Below are 25304 nucleotides of genomic sequence, written 5' to 3' on the forward strand. Positions count from 1 at the left end.
ATAGGCCGTGTGTGTCCAGGAATCTATCCATTTCTTCTAGGTTTCCTGTTTTGTTGGCATACAGCCCTTTGTAATAATTTCTGATGATTCTTTTTATTCCAGTGGGGTCTGTTGTTGCATTTCCTTCTTCATCTCTTTTTATTAATTTAGGTCTTTGCCCTCCTTTTTTTTTTGGTTAGTCGGGCCAATGGTATGCCAAATTTGATTATTTTTTGTTCAAAAAACCAGCTCTTCATTTTGCTGATGTTTGTATTGTTTCAATTTTTTTATTTCTTCTCTTATTTAAATTATTTCTTTTCTCCTACTAGTTTTGAGTTTGTTTTTTGTTCTTTTTCTAGGTTCTTGAGATGTATTGATAGTTTGTTTACTTGGTCCCTCTCTAATTTCTTGATTTAGGCACTAACAGCTATAACCTTTCCTTTCAACACTGTTTTTGCTGTATCCCATAAGTTTTGATATGTTGTTTGTCGTCTTTATTTGTTTACAGAATTTTTTTATTTCTTTGATGACCCATTATTCATTCAGGAGCACTTTGTTCAGTCTCCATGTGTTTATGTATGTTCTGGAGGTCCCTGAATTGTTGATTACTAACTTTATTCCATTGTGGTCTGAGAAGATGTATGGTATGATTTTGATTTCTTTGAATTTGTTGAGACTTGCTTTATGGTCTAGCATGTGGTCAATCCTAGAGAAAGTTGTATGCAGTGGTGAGAAGAATTATTATTTTGTGGGTCTAGGATGGAAATCTCTATAGGTATCTGTTAGGTCCATTAGGTCTATAGTGTCGATTAATTGTTGTTTCCTTGCTGATTTTCTGTCTGGTTGATCCGTCCATTGCTGAATGTAGGGTATTGAAGTCCCCATTTACTATTGTATTGGAAGATATGCCGTCCTTTAAATTCATTAACATTTCTTTTAAATAGCCAGGTGCTCTGTAATTAGATGCATATATGTTTAAAATAGGCACTTTTGCCAGTTGAATTGATCCCTTGATCATTACTTAGTGCATTTTTTTGTCTCTTTTGACAGTTTTTGTGTTAAAGTCTATTTTTCTGATATTAGGATGGCTACCCTGGGTCTTTTTTGGTTTCTATTAGCATGGATTATATTTTTCTGTGAGTATCAGTAGTGAGATATGTTTCTTGTAGGCAGCAAATAGCTGGGTTTTCTTTCTTAATCCATTTAGCCAGTCTGTGTCTTTTAACTGGAGAGTTGAGGCCATTTACATTGAAGGTGACTATTGATAAGTAACGACTTTGCCTGCCATTTTTCCTTTAAAATTCCTATTTTTTTTTAATTTGGATTTCCTTTGTACTTTTACTGGGAGTTTTTCTGCCTTCACTGTCTTTCGCAGTGATGACCCTATTTCTGTGTTTCTGTGTGTAGCACATCCTTAAGCTTCTTTTCTAAGGCTGAACGAGTGGTGGCAAATTCCTTTAATTTCTGTTTGTTAGGGAAGGTCCTTATTTCATCTTCATTTATAAATGAGAGCTTTACAAGGTGTAGTATTCTGGGTTGACAGTTTTTTTCTCTTAAATCTTGGACTATATCTTGCCATTCTCTCCTAGCCTGTAGGGTTTCTGATGAGAAGTTTGCTATGAGTCTAAATGGAGATCCTCGGAAAGTAATCTGGCATTTCTCTCATGCACATTTTAGAATCTTTTCTAAAGATTACAATGTTTTGTGGTGAAGATCTTTTCTGTTCATTGGGAGTTCTGTGTGCTTCCTATACTTGGATGTCTCTTTATTTTTCCAAATTAGGGAATTTTTCTGTTATTATTGTCACTAAAAGGGCCTTTTAATCCTTTCTCTTTTTTGACACCTTCAGGAACTCCTAAGACCTGTTTGTTGGATTGTTTGATGGTATCCTGTAGATCTCCAACAGTGTTTTTTAGTTTTCTTATTTCTTCTTCTTGTTTTTGGTCTGACTATAAAATTTCCAGAGACTTGTCTTCTACCTCAGATATTCTTTCTTCTGCCTTACCAACTCTATTGTTAAGACTTTCCATTGAATTTTTTATTTAATCTATTGAATTCTTCATTTCTAGTATTTCATTTTGATTTCTCTTTAAGATCTCAATCATGGGAAAAATTTTCATTCATATCATGTATAGTTTACTTTTTTTAAAAGATTTATTTTATTTATTTGAAAGACAGTGTTACATAGGTGGAACCAGAGAGAGAGAGAGAGAGAGAGAGGTCTTGCATCTGCTGGTTCACTCCCCTAATGGCCGTAATAGCCAGAGATGGGTTGATCTGAAGCCAGGAGCCAGGAACCAGGAGCTTCTTCTAGGTTTCCCTCATGCAAGTACTTGGGCCACCTTCTACTGCTTTCCCAGACCATAGCAGAGAGCTGGATTGGAAGCAGAGCAGCCAGCAGTTGAACCAGCACCCATATGGGATGGTAGCACTGCTGACCAGGGCTTTAACCCACTGCACCACAGCTCTAGCCAGTATTTTCCTTAATTTATGAATTTGCTTCTGATTGCGTCGAGTAATCCGATGATTAGTTTTTTAAATTCCATTTCTGGCATTTCCTCAATCTCTTCATCTTCAGCTTCTAATATTGAAATGTTGTAGCATTCCTTTGGGGGACTTACAGTGACTTCCTTATTCTTATTTCTTGAATATTTTCCTTTATTCTTCAGCATTTGTTCTGGTGGCTTTTGTCTTTAGTCTGTGTCTCGGGGGCTTAGTTGGATGTCAACACTTTCAGTAAATACCAAGAAGTGTGTCCTGGGCATGGCCAGCGTGCTCTGTTCTTTACTCCAGGATGGGGCAAGTATCCAGGGTAAGGTTCCGTTACGCATGGTAGCTCTCCTCTGAGCTGATGGACGCCCTGGTGTTAGTCCCCAGTGTGCTCAGCAATCATCTGCTCTGCTTAATGAACTGCACATTTGGTCTGTGGAGGCTCCTGTGAGCACGGTCCCCTCTGCTATGAGCTGTTACAGGTAACCGGGGAGCTCAGAGAGTGCAGAGAGGCGCTCTTTCATCGCCCGGGATGTAGTCACACTCTGTCTCATCTTACACAGTCACTGTTTCCTCAGACTCTGCTCTAGGGTTCTCTGGGTCACGGATTGTCAGTGGGGACACTCTGCCCTGCTAGCCAGTCCTGTCTTTAAGGAAACCTGGGTGTTCCCAGAGCCAGTGTCTATGTGTGCTCTTCCCAACCAGCTTCAGTATCTGTGGAGGGGTGGTTTTGGTTTTTTTTTTCCTGGTTAGGTCTGTGGTTCGCGGGTGCGTAAAGTGCCCTCCTACTGCAGCCCTGCTCACTTCTTGATGGTGTTGTGTGTGGATAGGAGAGTCCCACAGTCAGCTCTTCCCCTCTCCTCCCATTGCTGGGCAACTGGCACAGTGCAACTAGTGTGGAAATGGAAGGAATTCTTCTGAATTGTTATGGCTCTCATTGATTGGGTGCAGCTACCTGCCTGTGTTAAAAAAAAAAAAATGGCATGAGCCCATGAGCCCTTCCCCCACTGGTTGCAGGTTTCTGCGGTAGCAGGGAGAGGGGAGAGGGGGAGGGATATGCAGTCTCTCTCTCTCTCTCTTTTTTCTTCTCGTTTTTTTTTTTTTTCTTTCTTTCTTCCCACCTCTGGAACTTTTTTTTTTATTTGAAATAGAGTTACAGAGAGAGGTAGAGACAGAGAGAGAGGTCTTCTATCTGCTGGTTCACTCCCCAGATGGCTGCAACAGCCAGAGCTGCACCAATCCGAAGACAGGAGCTAGAAGCTTCCTCCAGGTCTCCCACGTGGGTGCAGGGGCCCGAGGACTTGGGCCATCTTCTACTGCTATCCCAGGCCATAGCAGAGAGCTGGATTGGAAGAGGAGCAGCCGGGACTGGACCCGGCGCCCATATGGGATGCCGGTGCTTTAGACCAGGGTATTAACCTGCTGCACCACAGCACCGGCCCCTCATATGGAACTTTTTTTTTTTTTTTCCTTCTGACAGTCAGAGTGGATAGTGTGAGAGAGAGAGAGAGAGAGAGAGAGACAGAGAGAAAGGTCTTCCTTTTTGCTGTTGGTTCACCCTCCAATGGCCACCGCGACTGGCACGCTGCGGCCGGCGCATCGCACTGATCTGAAGCCAGGAGCCAGGTGCTTCTCCTGGTCTCCCATGCGGGTGCAGGGCCCAAGGACTTGGGCCATCCTCCACTGCACTCCCGGGCCACAGCAGAGAGCTGGACTGGTAGAGGAGCAATCGGGACAGAATCCGTTGCCCCGACCGGGACTAGAACCCGGTGTGTCAGCACCGCAGGTGGAGGATTAGCCTATTGAGCCACAGCGTCGGCCCTCATATGGAACTTTAAAAGCAGTTCACCAAGCTCTCCCTCCAGCTGTATCAGCAGCACCGTGGGCCCGTGGATTCCCCTCTCACCTGGTTTGCCCAGGTGGGCATCTTCCTCCCAGGATACAGCTTCCATTGTTTTCTGTTGTTTATTTGCTGCCTCGATGCGGGTCTGGAGCATTTTTGTTGCTCACACTGGGTCTTCTGCTAGGGTTCCCCAGAGCTCTATCCTACAAATGTATTTCTCCCCTTTTTAAACATTAATTTTGCCCCACATAAGTCAGACTGTCCTGTTGCTATTCCACCATCTTGGAATCTCCCGAAAGGCTCCTTCTAAGGTTATCTGATTCTACAGGGATCTGTGTCTTTCATTGTCCTTCACAAATATGTAGAGACTGAAATTATCTTGTGGAGAGTTTGTTATGCAAATTATTCAAGTTTTCATAAATATTGATAAATTGTGTCAGGTGAAAGTATATCATTTCCATTCTATAGAAGAGGGTAGTTTTGCATCTGTCAGCAAAATAAATCCAGTATTCCAGACTACTTACACATATGTGTTTCCTCTCTTATAAGTGGTTTTTAAAAAATTACCCCATTAGCATCCTGATTCTTCAGGAATTTAGTTCATCCCCAGAAGTAGGGGTGACCCTGAGTGAGAGGAGAACCCTGAGCTCCTCATGGTCATTCACCCAGAAGAGACTGAGTTAACAAATCTACTTCAAAGACTAAGGTAATGTGTACCCCCATTGCTGGACATAGGGGGTCTAGATTCAAGTTAGTTTCAGTGTAGAGTTAGGAAAGCACCATATGTTTGCACATCCAAGTTGAGGACTGTTATGGTGCTCCCTCTTTTTTAAAATAAATGCAATATTTTATTCAATCATAAATTGTTTGCTCTCTAACTTGCTTCCCCATTACTGCAGTGGCCAAGACTGGGCCATGCTGATGCCAGAAGCCAGGAACTGCATCCAGGCCTCCCATGTGGATGGCATGGATGACACCATCCCCTATTGGAGTGCTGGCTCGAGTCCTGGCTGCCCTGCTTCCAATCCAGCTCCTTGCTAATATATCTGAAAAAGCAGAGGATGATGGTCTAAATACTTAGGCCCCTGCCACCCACATGGGAGACCAGGATGGAGTTCCTGGCTCCTGGCTATGGCAGCCATTTGGGGAATGAACCAGTAGATGGAAGATCTATTTCTCTTTCTCTGTTTTTCCCTCTCTCTGTATGTCACTCCGCCTTTCAAATAAACAAATCTTTAAAAAAAAAAAGCACCATTGCCTGTCTCTCCCCCCTCACCACGTGTGTCTTTATCTCTGTCCAACTTTACTTCTATTTCTATCCATCTCTACCTCTGCCTCCATCTCTGTGTCTCACCAGCATTTATCTCTTCACCTGTTCCCATGTGAAGTTTATACTCCCACACTGACTTCTCCACAAGTGTGGACTTGCTGCTGGCAACTCAGTATCTCTTAATGCATATCCTTGTGGAAAAAACCAAGAACACCATTAGCATAAACCTCTCCTCAACAGTGCTGGAATGAGAAGGAGTGTTCTAACTTGGGAAGCAGGGTGGAATTTTTTATAGGGCTTCAGCAGTTAGGGTCAGCTGAAGTTCAGCTAGCTTCAAGATTTCTTCAAAGACAGTTCTCAGAAAAGGAAGAAATTATTCTTACTAATTAGCAGTCATTATTTGAACAACTCCTCTTTCAGCAAGAGGAGTGGGAGGGACAGTGAGGGGCTAAGGCCATGGACAAGTGAGGGTGGGGAGGAACAGCTACAGTGGACAAGGACATGAGGGGCTGCAATGGAAAATTTTCAGTTCTTCTGTGTCTGTTACACCTCACAGTCCTATGCTCATGGACTATATGGACTACATTCAGTTGGCCAAATCCTTGGGAAGGGTTTTGAATGAATGACTCAGAATGTGTGCTTATCCACTTATTGTGGTCAAGGCAACAAGGTCTGGAAAGAAGAGGTCTAGTCAGACCCAAAGGCTAAAGCTAGGGAGGGGTCACCCTCCAAAGGGGAGATGTAGCCCAGGCTTGGCCAATGAGAGCTTCAGTGAGCAGCGTGATACTCCCCCTCCTTCCTGGTGAAAATCTCGCTTTTTTTCTTCAGATGATACGGCTTAGGGGAAGGCTATCCGGAGAAGGTTTAGCCTCAGATGGAGGGAGAACAGACCCAGCTGAGGTGAGTTTCTTTGTGGAGCAGCCCCCAGTAGGAACTGCTGAAAGACTGAACACAACCTTGCAGCCCAGAATTCTTCTCCTAAAATCTTTTAAAATGATCACTGTAGTTGCTCTGTGTACCAGCGAAGATAAACAAGTTTGACTTCATCCCAGTATTTTCTCATTCACGTGCATACTAAGTGCATGCTGACTGTTATCTCAGTGTCTGTTAACCCCTATTCTTTCATACTTTTTTAAAAATTTATTTGACAGGTAGAGTTGTAGACAGTGAGAGAGAGAGACAGAGAGAAAGGTCTTCCTTCCGTTGGTTCACTCCCCAAATGGCCACTATGGCTGGCTCTGCGCTGATCCGAAGCCAGGAGCCAGGTGCCTCTTCCTGGTCTCCCATGTGGATGCAGGGGCCCAAGCACTTGGGCCATCCTCCACTGCCCTCCCGGGCCACCGCAGAGAGCTGGACTGGAAGAGGAGCAACTGGGACTAGAACCCAGTGCCCTTATGGGATGCTGGTGCCGCAGGCAGAGGATTAACGGCGCCAGCCCCATACTTGTTTATATATTTACTTTTTAGATAAAAATGGCTCAGGAGTCATTGGTCTACATATGGTAGGGTGTTCAGTGCCTTTCCAAAGAATTCTGCAAACCCTAAGGTGCTTCCACTGCTGTGGTCACTCCTTGCTCAGATATCCAGTTCCCTCCTCTTCTGTTTCCAGTGATTCTTAATTTTCTCCATCAACCGTCAACTTACAATGGGAAAATGACACTGTGTTTGATTTCCTTACCGACAGAAGAAGTTCATTTGTCACAGACATTCACTGGAAGTTGAAATAACTAGCAGTTTTACAACCTAAAGCATCCCTTTTCTTATGAACCACCTGAAGATAATGGATGATGTAAATATGGAAAAAATTAGTAAAGTCTAAAACTAGCTAGTTACATAGGGTTAACTGTTTGCTCTTTTGGTGGATTTTTAAATTTTTATTTATATGTGCATATATTAAAGATTTATTTTATTTACTTGAAAGGCAAGCATAGTGGCAGAGAGAGAGAGAGAGAGTCAAAGAGAGAAAGATTTTCCGTCTGCTGGTTCACTCCCCAAATAGCCATGTGCCAGGAGCTGGAACTCCATCCAGGTCTCCCATGGCTCAAGTACTCCAGCCATCTTCCTCTGCCTTCTCAGGCACATCAATGGAGAGCTTTATTGAGGTGGAGTATCCCGGACTGGAAATGGTTCTCTGCTAAGCGTTGACAGTGTCACAGCAGGCGGTTTAAAGTTTTTAGAACAAGAGTTTAAACAGTAATAATAGAATTAGTCATTGGACCGTAGAAGGTATTTTCCTGTCTGTGTATGGATAAAGGATGAGCTTCATAACAAAGGCTCACTAAGATGCAGGGACTAATAAAGCAGAAGTTTATCTCTCTTATGTAACAGTCTTGTAGTGAATAGCCCAGGTGGGTGAGGTGACTCCACATGGTCAGGTAGCAATCCAAAATCCTTCTATCTTATTTCTGTTCCCTCTTCCAGGGCCTTTTCCTTGTCTGCAGTCAAAGCAAGGCTGCAGACAAGTCTACATTCCCACTCATAGGTAAGACAGTGGAAATGCATAGTCACATTTCTTTCTAAGTCAGTGAATAGAAATTGCCTCTGTTACTTTCACTCCATTGTCATCCGACCACACCTAGCCACAATGATGACTAGGAAATGCAGCCTCAAGTGAAGCAGCCATAAGCTCAGCAAAATAGTATTCCTCTGGAAGAAAGGGAGGAGGGCCTTGCTGAACATGTATCAGGTTCTACCACATTGTCTATCTCTTTCCATAAGCCTCTTGACCTCCAGTCTTGGCATAGGGATTGTGTTTTATCTAAAAAGGAGAGGGGCCCAGTGCCATGGCATAATGGGTAAAGCCTCTGCTTGCAGTGCTGGCATCCCATATGGGCACCAGTTCAAGATCAGACTGCTCCACTTCCGATCCAGCTCTCTGCTATGGCCTGGGAAAGCAGTAGAAGATGGCCCAAGTCCTTGGGCCCCTACAGCCACGTTGGGGACACAGAAGACAATCCTGGCTCCTGGCTCCTGGCTCCTGGCTTCAGATTGGCCTAGCTCTGGCTGTTGCTGGCATTTGGGGAGTGAACCAGCGAATGGAAGATCTCTATCTATCTATCTATCTATCTATCTCTAACTCTGTCTTTCAAATAAAACAAATCTTTTAAAAAAAATAATATTTGAACAGAGACTTGCAGGGAATTGGTGGATGTCTGAGGAAGCACACTCAAAGTGCAAAAAGCAAATGCCAAGCCTGCAAGGAGTCAGAGGGACAAAGGAGAGGGAGGAAGTGATGCTGGAAGGAGCTATAAGGCGCAGGTCAGTCACCATCAAGCAGTTGGATTTGATTCTCAGTGAGATGATATGTCACAGGAGAGAAACATGATCTGATTTTTATTTTACAAGGATAACTTCAATTGTTATGTGGACAGTGACTCATGGTGGGGTCAAGCATGGGAGACATTGCAGTAATCCAAGATGGAGATGCTGATGGTTTTGACATGTAGCTTTTGGGGAGGTGGTGACAACTAGTTGGGTTCCAGACACATTTATTTGGTGGAATCAAAAGTACTTGCCAAAGGAATGCAGGAATGCATGTGAGATGTGTGTGTGTGTGTGAGAGAGAGAGAGAGAGAGAGAGAGAGAGAGAGAGAGAGAGAGAGAGAGAGAGAGAGAGAGAGAGAGACAAGGATCCAGGATGAGTCAAGATTTTGATTTCAGGGACAAAAAATATGGATTTGACATTTACAGAGTTGCATAGGGCTAGAGGGTGAATCTTTTGGGTGTAGGGGTCAGAAATACTGGGTTTATTTGCAGAGATATAAAGTGACTGACTATATAAATCATAGAATAGTTCCAGTCCAAAACTATCTGCTTAGGAGTGATTAATATATGAATGGGATTTAAATCCTTGATTTGGATGAGCTCAATAGGAAGGGAGTATAACCAGAGCAAGGCTAGAGCTCTGAGTTGCTCCAAAATTCAGAGGGTAGAAGATGCAGAACAAAGGAGCTTGAGAAACATAGCCAACGAAGTGAGAAGAGAGTCAATAGTGCTGATATCCCCCCAAACTGACAAAGTTACTTCAAGGAAGCAAATAAAGACTCAGAATTGACTGCAGGGTTTGGCAGTTGGAAGGACAGGGCAATAGCAATTTCTGTGGCATTGTGGGCATGAGAGCCTACTTAGAGTAGAACCATTAGAGAATGAGTGGAGAAGAACTAAAGACAGAATAAAGATAAGAATGGTGAAAATTGCTTAAAGAATATCAACAAAATGGGACAATAGCTAAAAAATGGATATGAAGTTAAGGGAGATTTTTTTTCTTTCATTCATTTTAAAAAGTGATTGGGAATAAGTTCTAGTTGGAATAACTTGGAAGGAAAGGAGAAAGAGGGCATATATGCAAGAGTTTGAGACATTGAGTAGGTGAGATGGGGTGGGGTCCAATTCCCAGAACTCTGATGAGCTCTTGGGCAGTTTGTTGCAGCAAATAAGTAGGCTAGGTTGAGGTACAGGTGCAAGAAAAATCTGTGTTGGGAGTTGTGAGAGTGGAAGGGGAGGGTCTATTTGGGGTTGGAGGAAAGAGGTGAGGTATAACAGTTTGTCTCAAAAGTGGGGTAATACGTTGACTAGGAAAGTGGCTTTCAAATGGAAAGGCACATAAGCATCCCTGGAGGGCTTGATACACAGGGATTGGTGGGCCCTGCCTTCAGAGTTTCTAATTCAGTAAGTGTCATGGTTTATTTCCCAAAGGTTCATGCGCTTGGTCTCCAATATAACCGTATTGGAAGGTAGGGCCCAGTGAAAGGTGATTAGATCATGAGAACAGCACACTCAGAATTAACCAATATAGTTCTCCCAGGACTGGTTAGTTCTCACAGGGGTGGGTTATTATAAGATTGGGCCTGGCCATTGCTTTCTCTCTTGCTTCCTTTGTTGTGTTACCACTTCATTGCTCCAGCTGTTGATGCCATCAATCATGGTGGATACAGCAGAGGCTCTCATCGTATGCAGTCACTTGATCTATTCTCCAGAACTGTGAGTCCAAATAAATTGGTATTCTTTATAAAGTACCTACCCTCTGTTATTTTGTTGTAGTAACATAAAATGGACAGAAAGTCTGTGTTGGCGCCTAAGAATTTGCTTTTCTAACAAGTTTCCAATGTTAGTGGAAATGTGGCAAGGTCACTGAGGAACACTATGGGCCCTTTTGAGGTTAATGTTCATGAGAACAGTGAGCAAGGATGGGTGCTTTCATCCAGCTATGCTCAGCCTCAGTTGCTGGCTTGAGTATAATAAGCACTATCAAGCTGATGTTTGTCAAATAAATTAGAAGGAGGCAGGGGGCATTTCTTATAATGAGCCATGTCATCTAACCTAGGTAAGAAGAGAAGTAAGCTGGACTGGTTCTAGGGGCAACATTTAAGAAGACAGGTTGTCTGAGTTCTGACCCAGTTCTTGCAAGACCCTGAATGTGAACATCTCCTTAGAGTTTGTCTTCTAGGTTCTTCTGTGTCTCATCCTAGTCAGGGCCCGGGAAGTGAGGACATGAAAGGTATTTTGGAGAGTAAAGAGGTCATAGAATCATAGATTAGGAGTCCTGATTGGGTTGGAAATTTGATGAACCTTGGGTACGAGTAAGTGACTCAAAAATATGGGACATAGTATTTCAAGAATTGGGTGTTTAAATAAAAGACTGTGGAGTAAATTTAATACTTTGCATTCACAAATTGCAAACTTGCATTTGACTAAGAAATGGATGGCTCAGTAGCCAGGGACAAAGTCACTGGAGGGAAGAAAGTTGAAATTTAGAAGGCCAAGTTACTAAAAGGGTCATTTTCATGGATAGTAAAATCTCCCAAGAATCATGACAAGAGTTTTGGAAATAGAACTAATGGACCTGGACCTTAAAATTTTCTAGGAATGAAGGGGGTAGCTTCAGGTCTCCTGTAACTCACACTTTTGTGGTACTGAGATAATGCCTAGGAATTCTGTCCTGCTGGAGAAGTGCTGATGTGACAGCTGATGTAAAATGCCTTCTTACTGGATCAGACATTCCCAGTACGTCTCTTGTTCAGGAAGGGTCTGAGATTTACATCTGGGATATATTTGGAGCACAGCCCCATTACTGCATGGTATCCTCAGCCCAGGGTTTGATGTTCAGATGAAATGCTACTTCCATTCAATGTTTAATGTTACCTGAAACAACAACAAGGATTCTGTCCCCACCCACTTTTCAGCTGTCATTACTTTAATATTGTAAAGGACATAATTGTAAAACAGAAGGTCTAATCACAGTTCAGTGTGAGTTCTCTTGAGTTTTCATTTGCAGAACACCATGGCCACTAAACCACACCATGGGTGTCTGCTGTTGTTGAGCCTGTTCATGGATTGTCTTCAGTCCTGGTAAATTTGGAGATTCAACAGTCCAGAGTACACATCATCTGAATTTTCTCCTTCATCTATTCCTATCTTAATACCTGTAGTCTCATTTCTAGTCGTTACCAGTGAAAACACTCACATTTGTTTTTAGTCTTCATTCTTCTTGATGACTGCCTATTTTTACCTTGAAACATCTGTAACACATTTTTAACGTTTACTTATTTCTGTTTTTTTTTTTTTTTTTTGAAAAGCAGAATCACATACACATAGAGAGAGAAAAAAAAAAAGAGAGAGGGAAGCGGGATCAGAAGCTGAGGTGTAAATCAAAACCAGGCACTCCAGTATGGAGTGTGGGCATCCCAAGGCTTAACACCCTATACCATGATACCCACCCTCTGTGTTGCATCTTGATTTTTTTCTTTTAGTTTTATATCTCCACTTAACTCTGTGTGATCTATGATCTTTGCTAGATTATCTATCTAACACTAAAAAGAAAAAAGAAAAAGACTCATTTTGATCTCAAGTCCATCCCAGATTGAACTGAACTAGGAAATTTGCTAGTTTCCTGACTCAGTATGAAGCTGCTGCTTTGCTAGTGGTCCTGTTCTGATCCTGTTACCTTGGGAGCAATACTGGGTTTCTTGCTTCCCAGAGGCTGAGTCTTAAACACACATGCATTGAGGGAGCCTTTGTTTCTCTTGGGCCTATAGGTTCTCCTTGGTCACTTGAGTCCTCTGACATCCTTCTTAAGGCAGCAGACTCGTACGAGGCTGAATTCATCAACTCTGTGGCCTTCCCTTTTCCAACTATGTGCATAGATATTGCTGCACAATATGCTGGAGTAACGTCCAACACACCTAATAACAAGTATGGCAAGATTTTGACCAATCAGAACAGACGGACTGGAGCTGGGTCCTGTAGGGTCTAACCTTTAGTGGCTAGTCCAGGGACTCCTAGGGAAGGTACAGGGTGCCTAGTGTTATGGCACTCAGGACAGTGATGTGACTTTTTTGCAAACCACTGTGGAAGTATGTAAGCATTTTCACACCAAGTGGATACCAACTCTATACTCCTACAATGTAACTTGTCTTCTCAAGAACATTCAATAATAGTTCCTTTCTGAACACAGGGTTAATGAGTACACATAGTTCATTGTGACCAATGCCAAGACGCATCTTAAAGTCTGTGGGCTCTGAACATTTGAAACGGGCACCTAATGAACAAACCCCATCTCTTAAAAATAATGTGGAGTGACCTCATTAATCTCTAGTTCTTGCACTTAGTCTATAACAGAACTGACACAGAAGTGTTTATTACACAGGTGTAAATGGGGAGAAGACTGTGAAGAAAAGTTGTTGGAATTCCTACAAGCAGGGAGTTCCCAGTGGAGATCCAAAGTGATTCTCTGAGCAGCACAAGAAAATTATTAAAGAGAAAGAAAGATTATGTGAGAACGTGAAGAGAAAACATTAATTCACTCTCTTACCCCTTATTGGAAGGCTAGGAAGTATGAGCAGCAGATTACAAACTGACTCCAGCAACCCAGCACACAGGGAAAGTCTCTCCATAAACTTTGGTTATTAGGATATTATTAAAGCTTTTAAGATAGTGTCCACAATAGTGGGTGGGGAGGCGCAGAGGTTAAAGACCACCAATATTCTACCATGTGAACAGGACAAACGTTCAGAGATGATTTTGAGGGTCAGGAAATTTTGGCTCCCAGCATGGAAATGTTGACTCAGTCTTTGTTATGGCTACTTGCCAAGGCTGATTTCTTCTCCAGATAACTCTTTGGTAATGGAGTCTCTTTTGCAGTTCACATATTTTCAGAAGTTTTGGGAAAAGGGGAATAAGTCACCAGCAGCCATATTCCAGAATGTAATGGTAAGGGAATTGATGAAACCAATGCCCAGAAATGAGAGCAGCATCTGTTTGTTCCTCCTTTCAGATTTGGTCTTAAGACTTTTCCGTTACATCTGCCTCCTACAATTGCTTCTTCAGACTTGGTTTCCCCCCACTTGACTGTTTTGGGAGACAGTTTCCTAACATCTTCAGTCATGTCAGCTTCAAATTCATCTCTGACCTTTCCACTCTGTTCATCGGGACTCTTATTCATCTTTGTCATATTTGGCTCAGTCTTGCATTAAGAGTTTATTCAGTACCACTCAGTACCATGGCAGGGTGGAGAATTCTCACCCTTATATTTTCTATTCATTTATTTGCTCATCACTCATTCAGTAAACATTATTGAGTACCTACTATGGCTCAACAACTATGCTAGATCCTGGTGTTTGACAGAGGAATGTGACATAACTTCTTTCAATATTGAACTTTCAATTTAACTGGGGTGAAAGCTGGGCCAGGTAATTAGGTCAGAGTGTAATATGTTCATCAATACAACAATGCTATGTCATGTCCACTGCATCGTGCTAAAACAAAAATAGTGGGGGAGTGTAAGTCAATAACTGCTCCGGGGCTAAGGCACAGAGAGGACTTCCCCCAAGAGACAATGTTGGGTCAGTGTCCTAAAGAAGGTTTATATTCAAAGGAAAGAATAAGGCATTTCGCACAGAAGGAATGGGAAGACACACAGGTTTCATAGGAGCATAGCATATTTTGGAGACAGTAATGAATGTGATACATCAAAGGAGGCAGTTTGTACTATGCCTAATTATATGTGGTTCCAAAACCCAACCATATGGGAGTAGTGTGAATTTAGATAAACTAACTCTGTGTATCAGTTTTTCTATTGTAAAATGCAGACAAAACCAGCTCCTGTCTAATCGGGTTGTTTTGAAAATCCAATTAGCAAAAATAAACCCTCAAAACAATACTTTATAGGTGGTAAGTATGGAAAAAATGCTTGCTATCATTGTAATCATTGCTGTTATTAGTATTGCCATCATCATCTCATCCTAATCATCACTATCATCATCTTCCTACCTCTGCCTCTCTTTTTATCCTTCATGTTTACTATTTGTCTCTATTCTAATCAGTACCTATTTCTCAAATCCATACTCTCATTTCAATCCCCATTGTCATTTTCTTAATTTAAACTCTCATCATTTATTCTTATACTTGATCTTGCTGCTTCCATTGATATATTTGGCAGTTGAATTCTACATATAACATGAAAGTTGGAAGGAAGGAAACCAATGGAGATGAGGTTAGAAAGGGAGTTGGGCTAGGTTATGAAGAGTGTGCCAAAGTAAGAGGTTTTAATTTTGTTAACAGCTGACAGAGAGCCATTAAATATTTTAAGCAAAGAAGTGATAATCTGGTTTGCATTTTACAAAGATAATGTGGAAATTCTGAAGATGGAGACTGCAGGTATCTTTGAGAGATTTGATGGTGGGTAAAAGGAAGGGTAAGAAGGGTACAGGGAGGAATTAAGATGATTCTTAAGGTTTTGGACTTGAGAATCTTGGTGGGTGGGTGGAGATTGTTTTCTGAGGTGACTGGAGCATGGATATTGGGAGGAGGAGGGTGGTTAGAAATGAAGCTGGAAAGGAAAGAGTGACTTAAATCACAGAACACTTTGCATTTTGTCCTCTGGATCCATGACTAAAGACTTCTGAGTTCAGAAATAAGGGTGCAGAAGTTGATACTTTATTTTTCCCTTGTGAAAAGGAGCTGGGAAAATGAGAGCAGTGATTTGTGCTTGCTGCCCTCTATTTTCTATGTATTCTATGATAAAGTTCTTCTCTTATCCAGTCCTTAATGCCCTCACTCTCTCTTTTGGGCTACTTAAAATCTAACCACCCATCATTAAAGAACCAGAGAAAACTCTACCTCCTCTAAATATTGGTTGTATTTGACTATCCCAGTCCACATTAATGTCTACTGATTGCTCATTACATTGTTTGGATGCTCAGTCTAGGGCTTAATAGGTCTCTAACTGCTTCTTGGTTTTATTTGCTTATTTCCATTAAATTGCTGCCCTTAAGAACAGAGAAAATGCCTGAATTCTCTAAAAGAGAAAAACATGGTAGAAACCAAAAACTACTTTATGGATTCAGAAAACATTAGAGGTAACCTTAAACACTAACTTGTCTAGTGGTGTTCAATCTGGAAGTTAATATGCCAAGATGATTGCAATAGTATCCCCATTCTGATTTTCTCAACCTAAGATCTTACTAATTACTGTATATTTTCTTACATCAAGTCTATTCAAGCTGTTTTGGGCAATATTTGTATCAGTCCAGTTTAGTGACACTGGTGATCACAAGAAAATGAATTAATTTAATAGCTACCAATTGGTGAAAAGAAAGCTTTCAAAAGACAGAAGGCATGGAAGAAAGTGAGATGATGGTTATGCTAATTAGCAGGATTGTCATAATCATTTCATTGTTTATATGTATATCATATTGTACTTAATATATACAATTTTAAAATTCCTTCATGATAGAATTATCAAGCATTAATGTAATTCAACTTTTTTAAAAAAAGATTTTATTTATTTGAGAGGCAGAGCTACAGAGAGAGGGAGAGACAGAGAGAGAGAGGTCTTCCATTTGCTGGCTCATTCCTCAAATGGCCACAATGGCCAGAGCTGGGCTGGTCCAGAAGCCTGGAGCTTCTTCCCAATCTCCCACGTGGTTGCAGAGGCCCAAGCACTTGGACCATCTTCCACTGCTTTCTCAGGCCATAAGGAGCTGGATCAAAAGAGGAGCAGCCTGGATATGAACCAGTGCCCATATAGGATGCTGGCACCATAGGCAGGAACTTATCCTACTTTTCCACAGTGCTGACCCCTCACCTTTTATTTAATATTTATTTTATTTATTTGAAAGAGTGACACAAAGGGTGGGGTGGGGGAGACAGAGATCAAGATCTTCCATCTGCTGGTTCATTCCCCAAATGATATAGCCCTGGCTGATACTAGGTACCTAGAACTCCATCTGGGTCTCTCATGTGGGTGTCAGGGGCCCAAGCATGTGTGCCATCATTTGTCAGTTTCCAAGGCACATTAGCAGGGAGCTGAATCAGAAGCAGAGGAGCCAGGATTTGAACTTTCATTCTGATCTGGGCTGCTGTTGTCATAGGCCATGGCTTAATCTGCTACACCACAATGCTGGCCCCAGCTCTCTTATTTTAAATGTATGGAACCTCAGAGAGACATCCCTCATTGAGGGACCAGCCTAGGATCAGAACCTACTAATTAACTGACCCAAGGCTAGAATGTAGATCTCCACACTCCAGCTCAGTGCTACTCTATTGAGCTTCTCATTTCATCTGGGAATTACTACTGACATGTGCAGGGCACATGAGACAGGAACTAAGCTAGAGTTTAATAGACATGTTGACCAGTGGAACAGACTGGAGACCCCAGAAATTAATCCTCACATCTACAACCAACCAATCTTTGACAAACAAGCTAAAATCAACAAACGGTATTGGGAAAATTAGATCTCTGTATGTAGAAGTATGAAATAAGACCCCTACTTTACACCCTATACAAAAACAAAAAACAGTGGATCAAGGATCTAAATATAAAACCTGAAACCGCCGGCGCCGTGGCTCAACAGGCTAATCCTCCGCCTTGCGGCGCCAGCACACCGGGTTCTAGACCCGGTCAGGGCACCGATCCTGTCCCGGTTGCCCCTCTTCCAGGCCAGCTCTCTGCTGTGGCCAGGGAGTGCAGTGGAGGATGGCCCAAGTGCTTGGGCTCTGCACCCCATGGGAGACCAGGATTAGCACCTGGCTCCTGCCATCGGAACAGTGCGGTGCGCCGGCCGCAGCGCGCTACCGCGGCGGCCATTGGAGGGTGAACCAACGGCAAAAGGAAGACCTTTCTCTCTGTCTCTCTCTCTCACTGTCCACTCTGCCTGTCAAAAATAAAAAAAAAAAAAACAACAAAAAAAAAAAAAACAAAAAAACCTGAAACCATCAAATTACTACTAGAGGAAAATATAGGGGAAATACTGCAAGACACGGAATAGGCAGACTTCTTGGATAAAACCCCAGAAGAACAGGCAATAAAGGCAAAAAATGGATGAATGGGATTATATCAAGCTATGAAGCTTTTGTACAGCAAAGGAAACATTCAACAAAGTAAAGAGGCAATTAGTCAAAAGAATGGGAGAAAGCATTTGCAAATTATACATCTGTTAAAGGATTAATATCCAGAATACATAAGAGTTCAAGAAAATCAACAACAAAATAAGCAATCCAGTTAAGAAATGGGCTAAGGATATGAACAGGCATTTTTCAAAGGATGAAATATAAATGGCCAACAGACACATGACAAGATGCTCAAGGTCACATCAAGGAAATGCATCAGGGAAATGCAATATAAACCACAATGAGATTTCACCTCATCCCAGATAGAGTTATATCACACAAAAATCAAAAAATGATAAGTGCTGGCAAGGATGTGGAGAAATAGGTACCCTAATGCACTCTTAGTGGGAATGTAAGCTAGTTCAACCATTCTGGAAGACAATATGGAGATTCCTCAGATATCTGAAAATAGATCTACCATATAACGCTGCTATCCCACTCCTGGGAATTTACCCAAAGGAAATGAAATCAGCTTATGAAAGAGCTATCTATGCCCCATGTTTATAGCACCTCAACTCACAATAGCTATGATAAGGAATCAACCCAAATGTCCATCAATTGATGACTGGATAAAAAAGTTGAGGTATATATACAGGATATAATACTATTCAGCTATTTTAAAAAAAAAGAATAAAATCCTGTATTTCACAACAAAATGTTTGCAACTGGAGACCATTATGATGAGTGAAATAAGCCAGTCACCAAAAGACAAATGTTTTCCTTGATTTGTGGTAATTAATATACAGAATACAAAAAATTAGCAAAATTGACATTTTGAGATTTGATTATTGTTTATAACCTTTGTCTATACTATTGAGGAACAGTGGTTTTTCTACTTACTATTTGTTGAATTCTTTATTTGGAGGGTTAAGCTTGTGATTATAATGGAATTTGAAAGTATGTCTTTGTAAATATTTTTTCATGTCTTTGTAAATATTAAAAGGAAATTAAGAAAGAGGAGAAAGGGTGGGGGAGAGGGAGGTACAATATGGTGGGAAGTATCATTATGTTCTTTTTATTTATTATTTTATATTTATTTTTATTATATTTTATATTTATTTTATTATATTTTTATTTATTATTTTTTTAAAGTGTGGCCTGCCCTGGAACAGATATTTTATTTAGGATGATTTCTCCCTTGGAACCCCACAGGGCTGAGTGACTAAATCTGCCCAGTTCATTTGTTAGACTAGTCCAAAAGGGAGTTCCCCCACTCCTTGCCCCTAAGATTTTATTTATTTGAGAGGTAAAGTTACAGACAGTGAGAGGGGAAGACAGAGAGAAAGGTCTTCCTTCCATTGGTTCATTCCTCAAATGACTGCAATGGCTGGAGCTGCACCGATCTGAAGCCAGGAGCCAGGTGTGGTGCTTCTTCTCAGTCTCCCATGTGAGTGCAAGGGCTCAAGGACCAGGCACCGCAGGCGGAGGATTAACCTACTGCGCCATGGCGCTGGCCCCATCGTTATGCTCTAACACTGTATATATGAAATACAAAAAAAAAGTTATTACAAAATTTGAAGGAAAAAGTAAAGGGAAGAAGGAGGTAGTTTGAGGGAGGGAGGAAGGGAAGCAAATATAATTATCTTCTTTGAATTTTATCTATGAAATACATGATATCTATTATCTTTATATTAATAAAATTTTTAAAGTATATTTACTTGTCATTCTATTGGATGCTTTATCAGCCAAATCTGCAGTGCAATAGCCTTTAAACCCAGGATGTCTAAATGGCTCTGAATGTTTTAGCAGCTCTCTGGAAGCTTGAAAGGTGCTGAGAAAGACATAGGGGCCCAGGGTTTAAGAGAGCACTGGAGAGATTGGAATAAAGTCTCAAGTAAACTAGGATATTCTTCAAATCCACTTCTTTTGGGGGCTGGCACAGTGGTATAGTGGGTAAAACTGCCACCTGCTGCACTGGCATCCCATATAGGCACAAGTTCCAGTCCTTATTGCTCCACTTCCAATCCAGCTCCCTGCTAATTTGCATTGGAAAGCAGCAAAGGATAGCCCAAGTGCTTGGGCCCCTGAACCCATGTGGGAGACCTGGAAGAAGTTCCTGGCTTCTGGCTTCCCCAGTCCTGAGCATTGTGGCTGTTTGGGGAGTGAACTAGTGGATGGAAGATCTCTCTCTCTCTCTCTTTTGCTCACCTTCTCTCCCTTTCTCTCTCCCTCCCTTTCTCTCCCTCCCTTTCTCTCTCTCTCTCTCTCTCTCTCTCTCTCTCTCTCTCTCTCTCTCTCTCTCCCTCTCTCTCTCTCTCTCTCTCCAAGTCTGCCTTTCAAATTAACAATTTTTTTTTTAAAAAGAACTTGTCACATTAGTCAACCTTTCATTACTATAACAGAATACCTGAAACAGCCTAACTTTGGTTCACAGCTCTGGAGACTCAAAGTCCAAACAGCAAGGACTTTGGCAAGGGCCCTCTCTGGCTGCATCACACCATGGTGAGGGTATGTGTATCTCTATCCTAAGATTTCTCTACCTCTCCTTACTTATGAAGCCCCCAGTATTCTATCATGACAGCTCCACCCCAGTGACTTTTTCTAATCTAATCACTTTGGGAAGGTCCCTACCTCTAAACCACATAGTTTGGATTAAGTTTCCACCCTCTTGAAACCATCAACATAGGACTCTGGGGACTAAACTGCATGAGTTTGGTGGAACAAACTGTACTCAAATCATAGCACTTGCCAATTTTAAACCAGCTCCTCATCCACTATTATTTCTGTGACATCATCCTGGTTTTCACAGTCTGCTGGCCTTAATGCTGAGAATTCTGTCTTCTCTCATCCATTCAGGTCTAAGCTCTGTAGAATCTACCACCTTAAAGCCTTTCACAGCCTTTCCTACAATCTTTGGTCATCGCCATTGCTTTGTCACAGCCTTCATGACACTCATGGTTACAGCAGTGATCTCCTTTATTCTGTCCCATCTCAGTGACTTTCCCTTCCCATCCGTCCCATCCGTCTCTGCCTCATTATTTTATTTCCTAGAGCTCAGTTCTGATCAGGTCCTCTTATTGTTTAAAGACTGTCAGCGTTTTCCTCATTGCAGCCACAGTAAGTACAAAGCCTGTCATCCATTCAAGCCCCAGCCAACTTTATTTCGTATCTCCAATCCCTCTGTTGTTTCTTCATTGATGACTACAGCAAAGTGCTTCTATGCCACTATTTTCCCCTTGACTTTTCCATTTCCACATGTTGTTGACACTTCTCCCTTTTCATGGGATAACTTATATCCATCTCTCCAGCCCTGCTGCCATTCAAAACCTTATGTGTCATTCAAAGTCTGTCTCAATTCCTATCTCCTCTGTAGATTCATTTGATCTCAACTTTGTTGGGTTCTCTTCATCTTCTCAGCCTCTTAACATACACATCTGTGTGGCATTCATTGATTCTTATAGGCTTATGCTTTCTTATATAGTGGGTGTGACTACAAATGACAGATTCAGATGGTCAATACACATAGTTAAAAACCATGCTGTCGGCCGGCGCCATGGCTCCATGGCTAATCCTCCACCTGCGGTGCCAGCATCCCATATGGGCACTGGGTTCTAGTCCCGATTGCTCCTCTTCCAGTCCAGCTCTCTGCTGTGGCCCAGGAGGGCAGTGGAGGATGGCCCAAGTGCTTGGGCCCCTGCACCTGCATGGGAGACCAGGAAGAAGTACCTGGCTCCTGGCTTTGGATCGGTGCAGCGCCGGCCATGTCGGCTATTTGGGAGATGAACCAACGAAAGGAAGACCTTTCTTTCTGTCTCTTTCACTGTCTATAACTCTACCTGTCTAATAAAAACAAAACAAAACAAAAAACCATACTGTCACCATCTGTGCTTATTAATGGAGAATTAAATCTCCCACAGAGATGGATGAGAATTTAGGAAACCTAAAAGGTATCCCACTGAACCCAGATAATAAGGACCTTGAGGCTTTAGTTTCTTGCCAATTATCTAACCTCCTTACTAAAGCCTTCATGGTTTCTTGAAGAAAAACCATTGGCTGCAACTCACTCTCTCTCTCTGCCCATCTTCCCTCTTTGAGCTTGCTCTTCCTGTTCTTGGCACTGTTGGGAGGAGGGGCAGTTTCCTATTGCCACTGGATCCAGCTGAACTCTGTTTCTTTTCTATTGGGTGAAATCTCTCTTCTCTCTTGGCCCTAAAAATACTCCTCTCTCTGCCTCTCCATATTGGATAGCTCATATTTTCACAAAATTCATAGCGTTTTTCACAAAACAATCAAAGAGAGATGTCTTGGCTTCCTGCATTCCTGCTTTCTTCCCTGGAGCGCAAACATCCCTGAGGCAAAGGGAGCCTATGGGCCTGGTAATCCTGGCCTAGAAGAGGCTGAAAAATGACAAGAACATAAGTTCTTATCTCAAGGGGGGGGGGGAGGTCCTATGTACTGTCCATAGCAGTAGCCTTACTAATGCTTCTGTTCTTTATGGCCTATGTAAAGTGCCAAGATAACGGATTTAATACCTGGGTGGAAATCCAGAGGATTAAATCAGGAAACATCCAGTTTTTGTTTTGTTACATTTGCTCTCCACTGTTGTCATAAAACATTCTGTTAGTTCTCGTTTCTCTACCTTTGTACAACATTTCAGGTAGATCCCTTGCTTTACCTGTAATTGAGTGTATTCTTGTTTGCAATAATTAGGAATTCCAGACCAATTTAATGTCAAGCTTGTATTTTCTCTGATATGGGCTAAGCAGGCAGTTAGATCTGCACAACTAGAGGTACCTGTAAACACAAGTCCCCACCCCATGTATAATTTTACCCTTCTAACCTTCCGTCAAAATGTCCCCTTTCCCAGGATGCCTCAGTTTCATTCGGGACTTGGGAGAAGACAACATGCAAATAGGTATATAATTTAATTACATATGGAATTTATCATAAAACTCCCAACTTACTTCATGTCTGTAGGGGCAACCCCTCCAATCTCATAAAAGGAGGTGCTCTCTTTCTCTTCCACTGGAGACCACAACTGGAGGAGATATTGGGATGTTCTCTCTCTTTCCCTTTCCCTAGCCCTTTCTCTTCTGGTCCCATTTCTCACTCATGGTGGGTATCTCTCTGTGTGGGGTAACCTATGCTATGTGTGTGTGTGTGTGTGTGTTCACTTTTTCACCTTCTGAATAAAATTTATTTTATTTATGCCAGCCCTGAGAATTCCTCTCTTTATGTATGGCAAGAGCTTGGAATAGAAATTGAACCCCTCTTTCCCCACAGTACCTCCCCTAGTGAAAAGCTTCTTCCCATCCCCTGCTCCTGCCTGGCTATGCTCTGAGCACTCTCTGTCCTCTCCTGTCCTCCAGGATTCCATTGATTACTCTACACTGGCAGCACAGAGTGGAAGGGAAGAGGAATAATAGGAAAAGAAGCAAAATGTTACTTACTGTGGTTGTTTGAACATCTCTCTTGGCTATTCAGTGTCTTCTTTCTCATGGAAAAAGCTCAAATGCTGGTCCATTTATCTTGTGAGGAGCATGTGTGGGGTGTTTGGAGGATATCCTCATACCCACTTCCATACTCCCGTACTGCTGTATACTCTGGCATACATAATACAATTGGACAATTCCCAATCAGCTTTGTTTTTCTTTTTTTAAAGACATTTATTTATTTGAAAGGCAGAACAGAGAGAGAGAGAGAGAGAGAGAGAGAATCTTCCATCCAGTGGTTCACTCTCCAAATAGGTGCAGCAGCCAGGTATGGGCCAGACCTAAGCTGAGAGCTTGTAATTCCAACCAGAATCCTTACCTAGAGCCTGGGAAGACCAGGCTTCTGTCCTCGCCCTGCAATCAGTGGCAACTGCTGTCTTCCTCAGATGTACCTTGGCCATTATAGAGGTTTGTATTAGACCAGGCAAGGTTTTGCAGTTGTACATTTAACCATTGCACCATCATATTATTCCCAAGAAAGCATAGTAAGACTTGAGAAGTATATCTCAAGTTTGGAGCAAACTCTGCTATGGCCTGGGAAAGCAGTAGAAGATGGCCCAAGTCCTTGGGCCCCTGCTCCCACGTGGGAGACCCGGAAGAAGCTCCTGGCTCCTGGTTTCTGATTGGTGAAGCTCCGGCTATTGCAGCCAATTGGGGAGTGAACCAGCAGATAGAAGACCTCTCTCTCTCTGCCTCTCTTCTCTCTGTGTAACTCTGACTTTGAAATAAATAAATAAATAAGTAAATAAATCTTAAAAAAAAAAGTTTGGAGCAAAAAGAATCCTGGGATTCTGCAGAGAAAATATCCAAGTCAGAAAGCTAGAAGATTCGCCTTGTCCATGGTTTCACTTTTCAAGATTTCAGCTATCTATCGTCAACCAGAGTATGAAAATAAAAAATGAAAGCTGCCGGCGCCGTGGCTCAATAGGCTAATCCTCTGCCTTGTGGCGCCAGCACACCGGGTTCTAGACCCGGTCGGGGCACCGATCCTGTCCCGGTTGCCCCTCTTCCAGGCCAGCTCTCTGCTGTGGCCAGGGAGTGCAGTGGAGGATGGCCCAAGTGCTTGGGCTCTGCACCCCATGGGAGACCAGGAGAAGCACCTGGCTCCTGCCATCGGAACAGCGCGGTGCGCCGGTCGCAGCGCGCCTACCGCGGCAGCCATTGGAGGGTGAACCAACGGCAAAAGGAAGACCTCTCTCCCTGTCTCCCTCTACTGTCCACGCTGCCTGTCAAAAAAAAAAAAAAAAAAAAAATGAAAGCTTCCAGAAATAAACAATTCATGCTTTTTTTTTTTTTTTTTTTTTTTGACAGGCAGAGTGGACAGTGAGAGAGAGACAAAGAGAAAGGTCTTCTGTTTTGCCGTTGGTTCACCCTCCAATGGCCGCCGCGGTAGGCGCGCTGTGGCCGGCGCACCGCGCTGATCCGATGGCAGGAACCAGATGTTTATCCTGGTCTCCCATGGGGTGCAGGGCCCAAGCACTTGGGCCATACTCCACTGCACTCCCTGGCCACAGCAGAAAGCTGGCCTGGAAGAGGGGCAACCGGGACAGGATTGGTGCCCCAACCGGGACTAGAACCCTGTGTGCCGGCGCCACAAGGCGGAGGATTAGCCTAGTGAGCCGCGGCGCTGGCCTGCAATTTATGCTTTTTAAATGGCATACTATTCTGAGTAACATGAATTCTTCCTTTGCTGCTCAGTCATGCTCAGGATCTGAATCATCCCTTTGTCCAGTGCATCCATGCTGTATATGCTATCTGCCTGGTAGTCCCGTAGTAGCCTTCTCAGTTATCAGGTTGACCATTGCAGTGCTTGTGTTGAAGGAAGCCTTATTTAACTTAATCGTGACCCCAAAGCACCAGAGGAGGGATGTTGGCAATTCAGATACAAAATCAGGGCATGTGTC

At 42.6% G+C, this 25304-nt stretch overlaps 1 protein-coding gene across 22 annotated transcripts in view; it reads left to right on the forward strand.

Moving 5' to 3' along the window:
• BBS10 (Bardet-Biedl syndrome 10) overlaps positions 1 to 25304 on the forward strand; it is a 213453-nt gene that overhangs the window by 30102 nt on the left and 158047 nt on the right. For 5 of the 22 annotated variants that reach the window (XR_009867008.1, XR_009867002.1, XR_009867006.1 and 2 more), the window contains one exon: positions 6411 to 6482. The exons of 11 other annotated variants lie outside the window; for them this stretch is intronic. Coding sequence is in view for 4 of the 11 variants with exons in the window: in XM_062203188.1 (XP_062059172.1) it covers positions 22776 to 22823 (48 nt within the window). In the remaining 7 variants the exon portion in view is untranslated. Of the gene's footprint in view, positions 1 to 6410; positions 6483 to 22775; positions 22824 to 25304 lie in introns of all 22 variants that reach the window. 6 more of the 22 variants (XM_062203188.1, XM_062203186.1, XM_062203190.1 and 3 more) reach the window with 2 other exon arrangements.

This window comes from Lepus europaeus, chromosome 10, assembly GCF_033115175.1.
Source record: "Lepus europaeus isolate LE1 chromosome 10, mLepTim1.pri, whole genome shotgun sequence".
Lineage (NCBI taxonomy): Eukaryota > Metazoa > Chordata > Mammalia > Lagomorpha > Leporidae > Lepus > Lepus europaeus.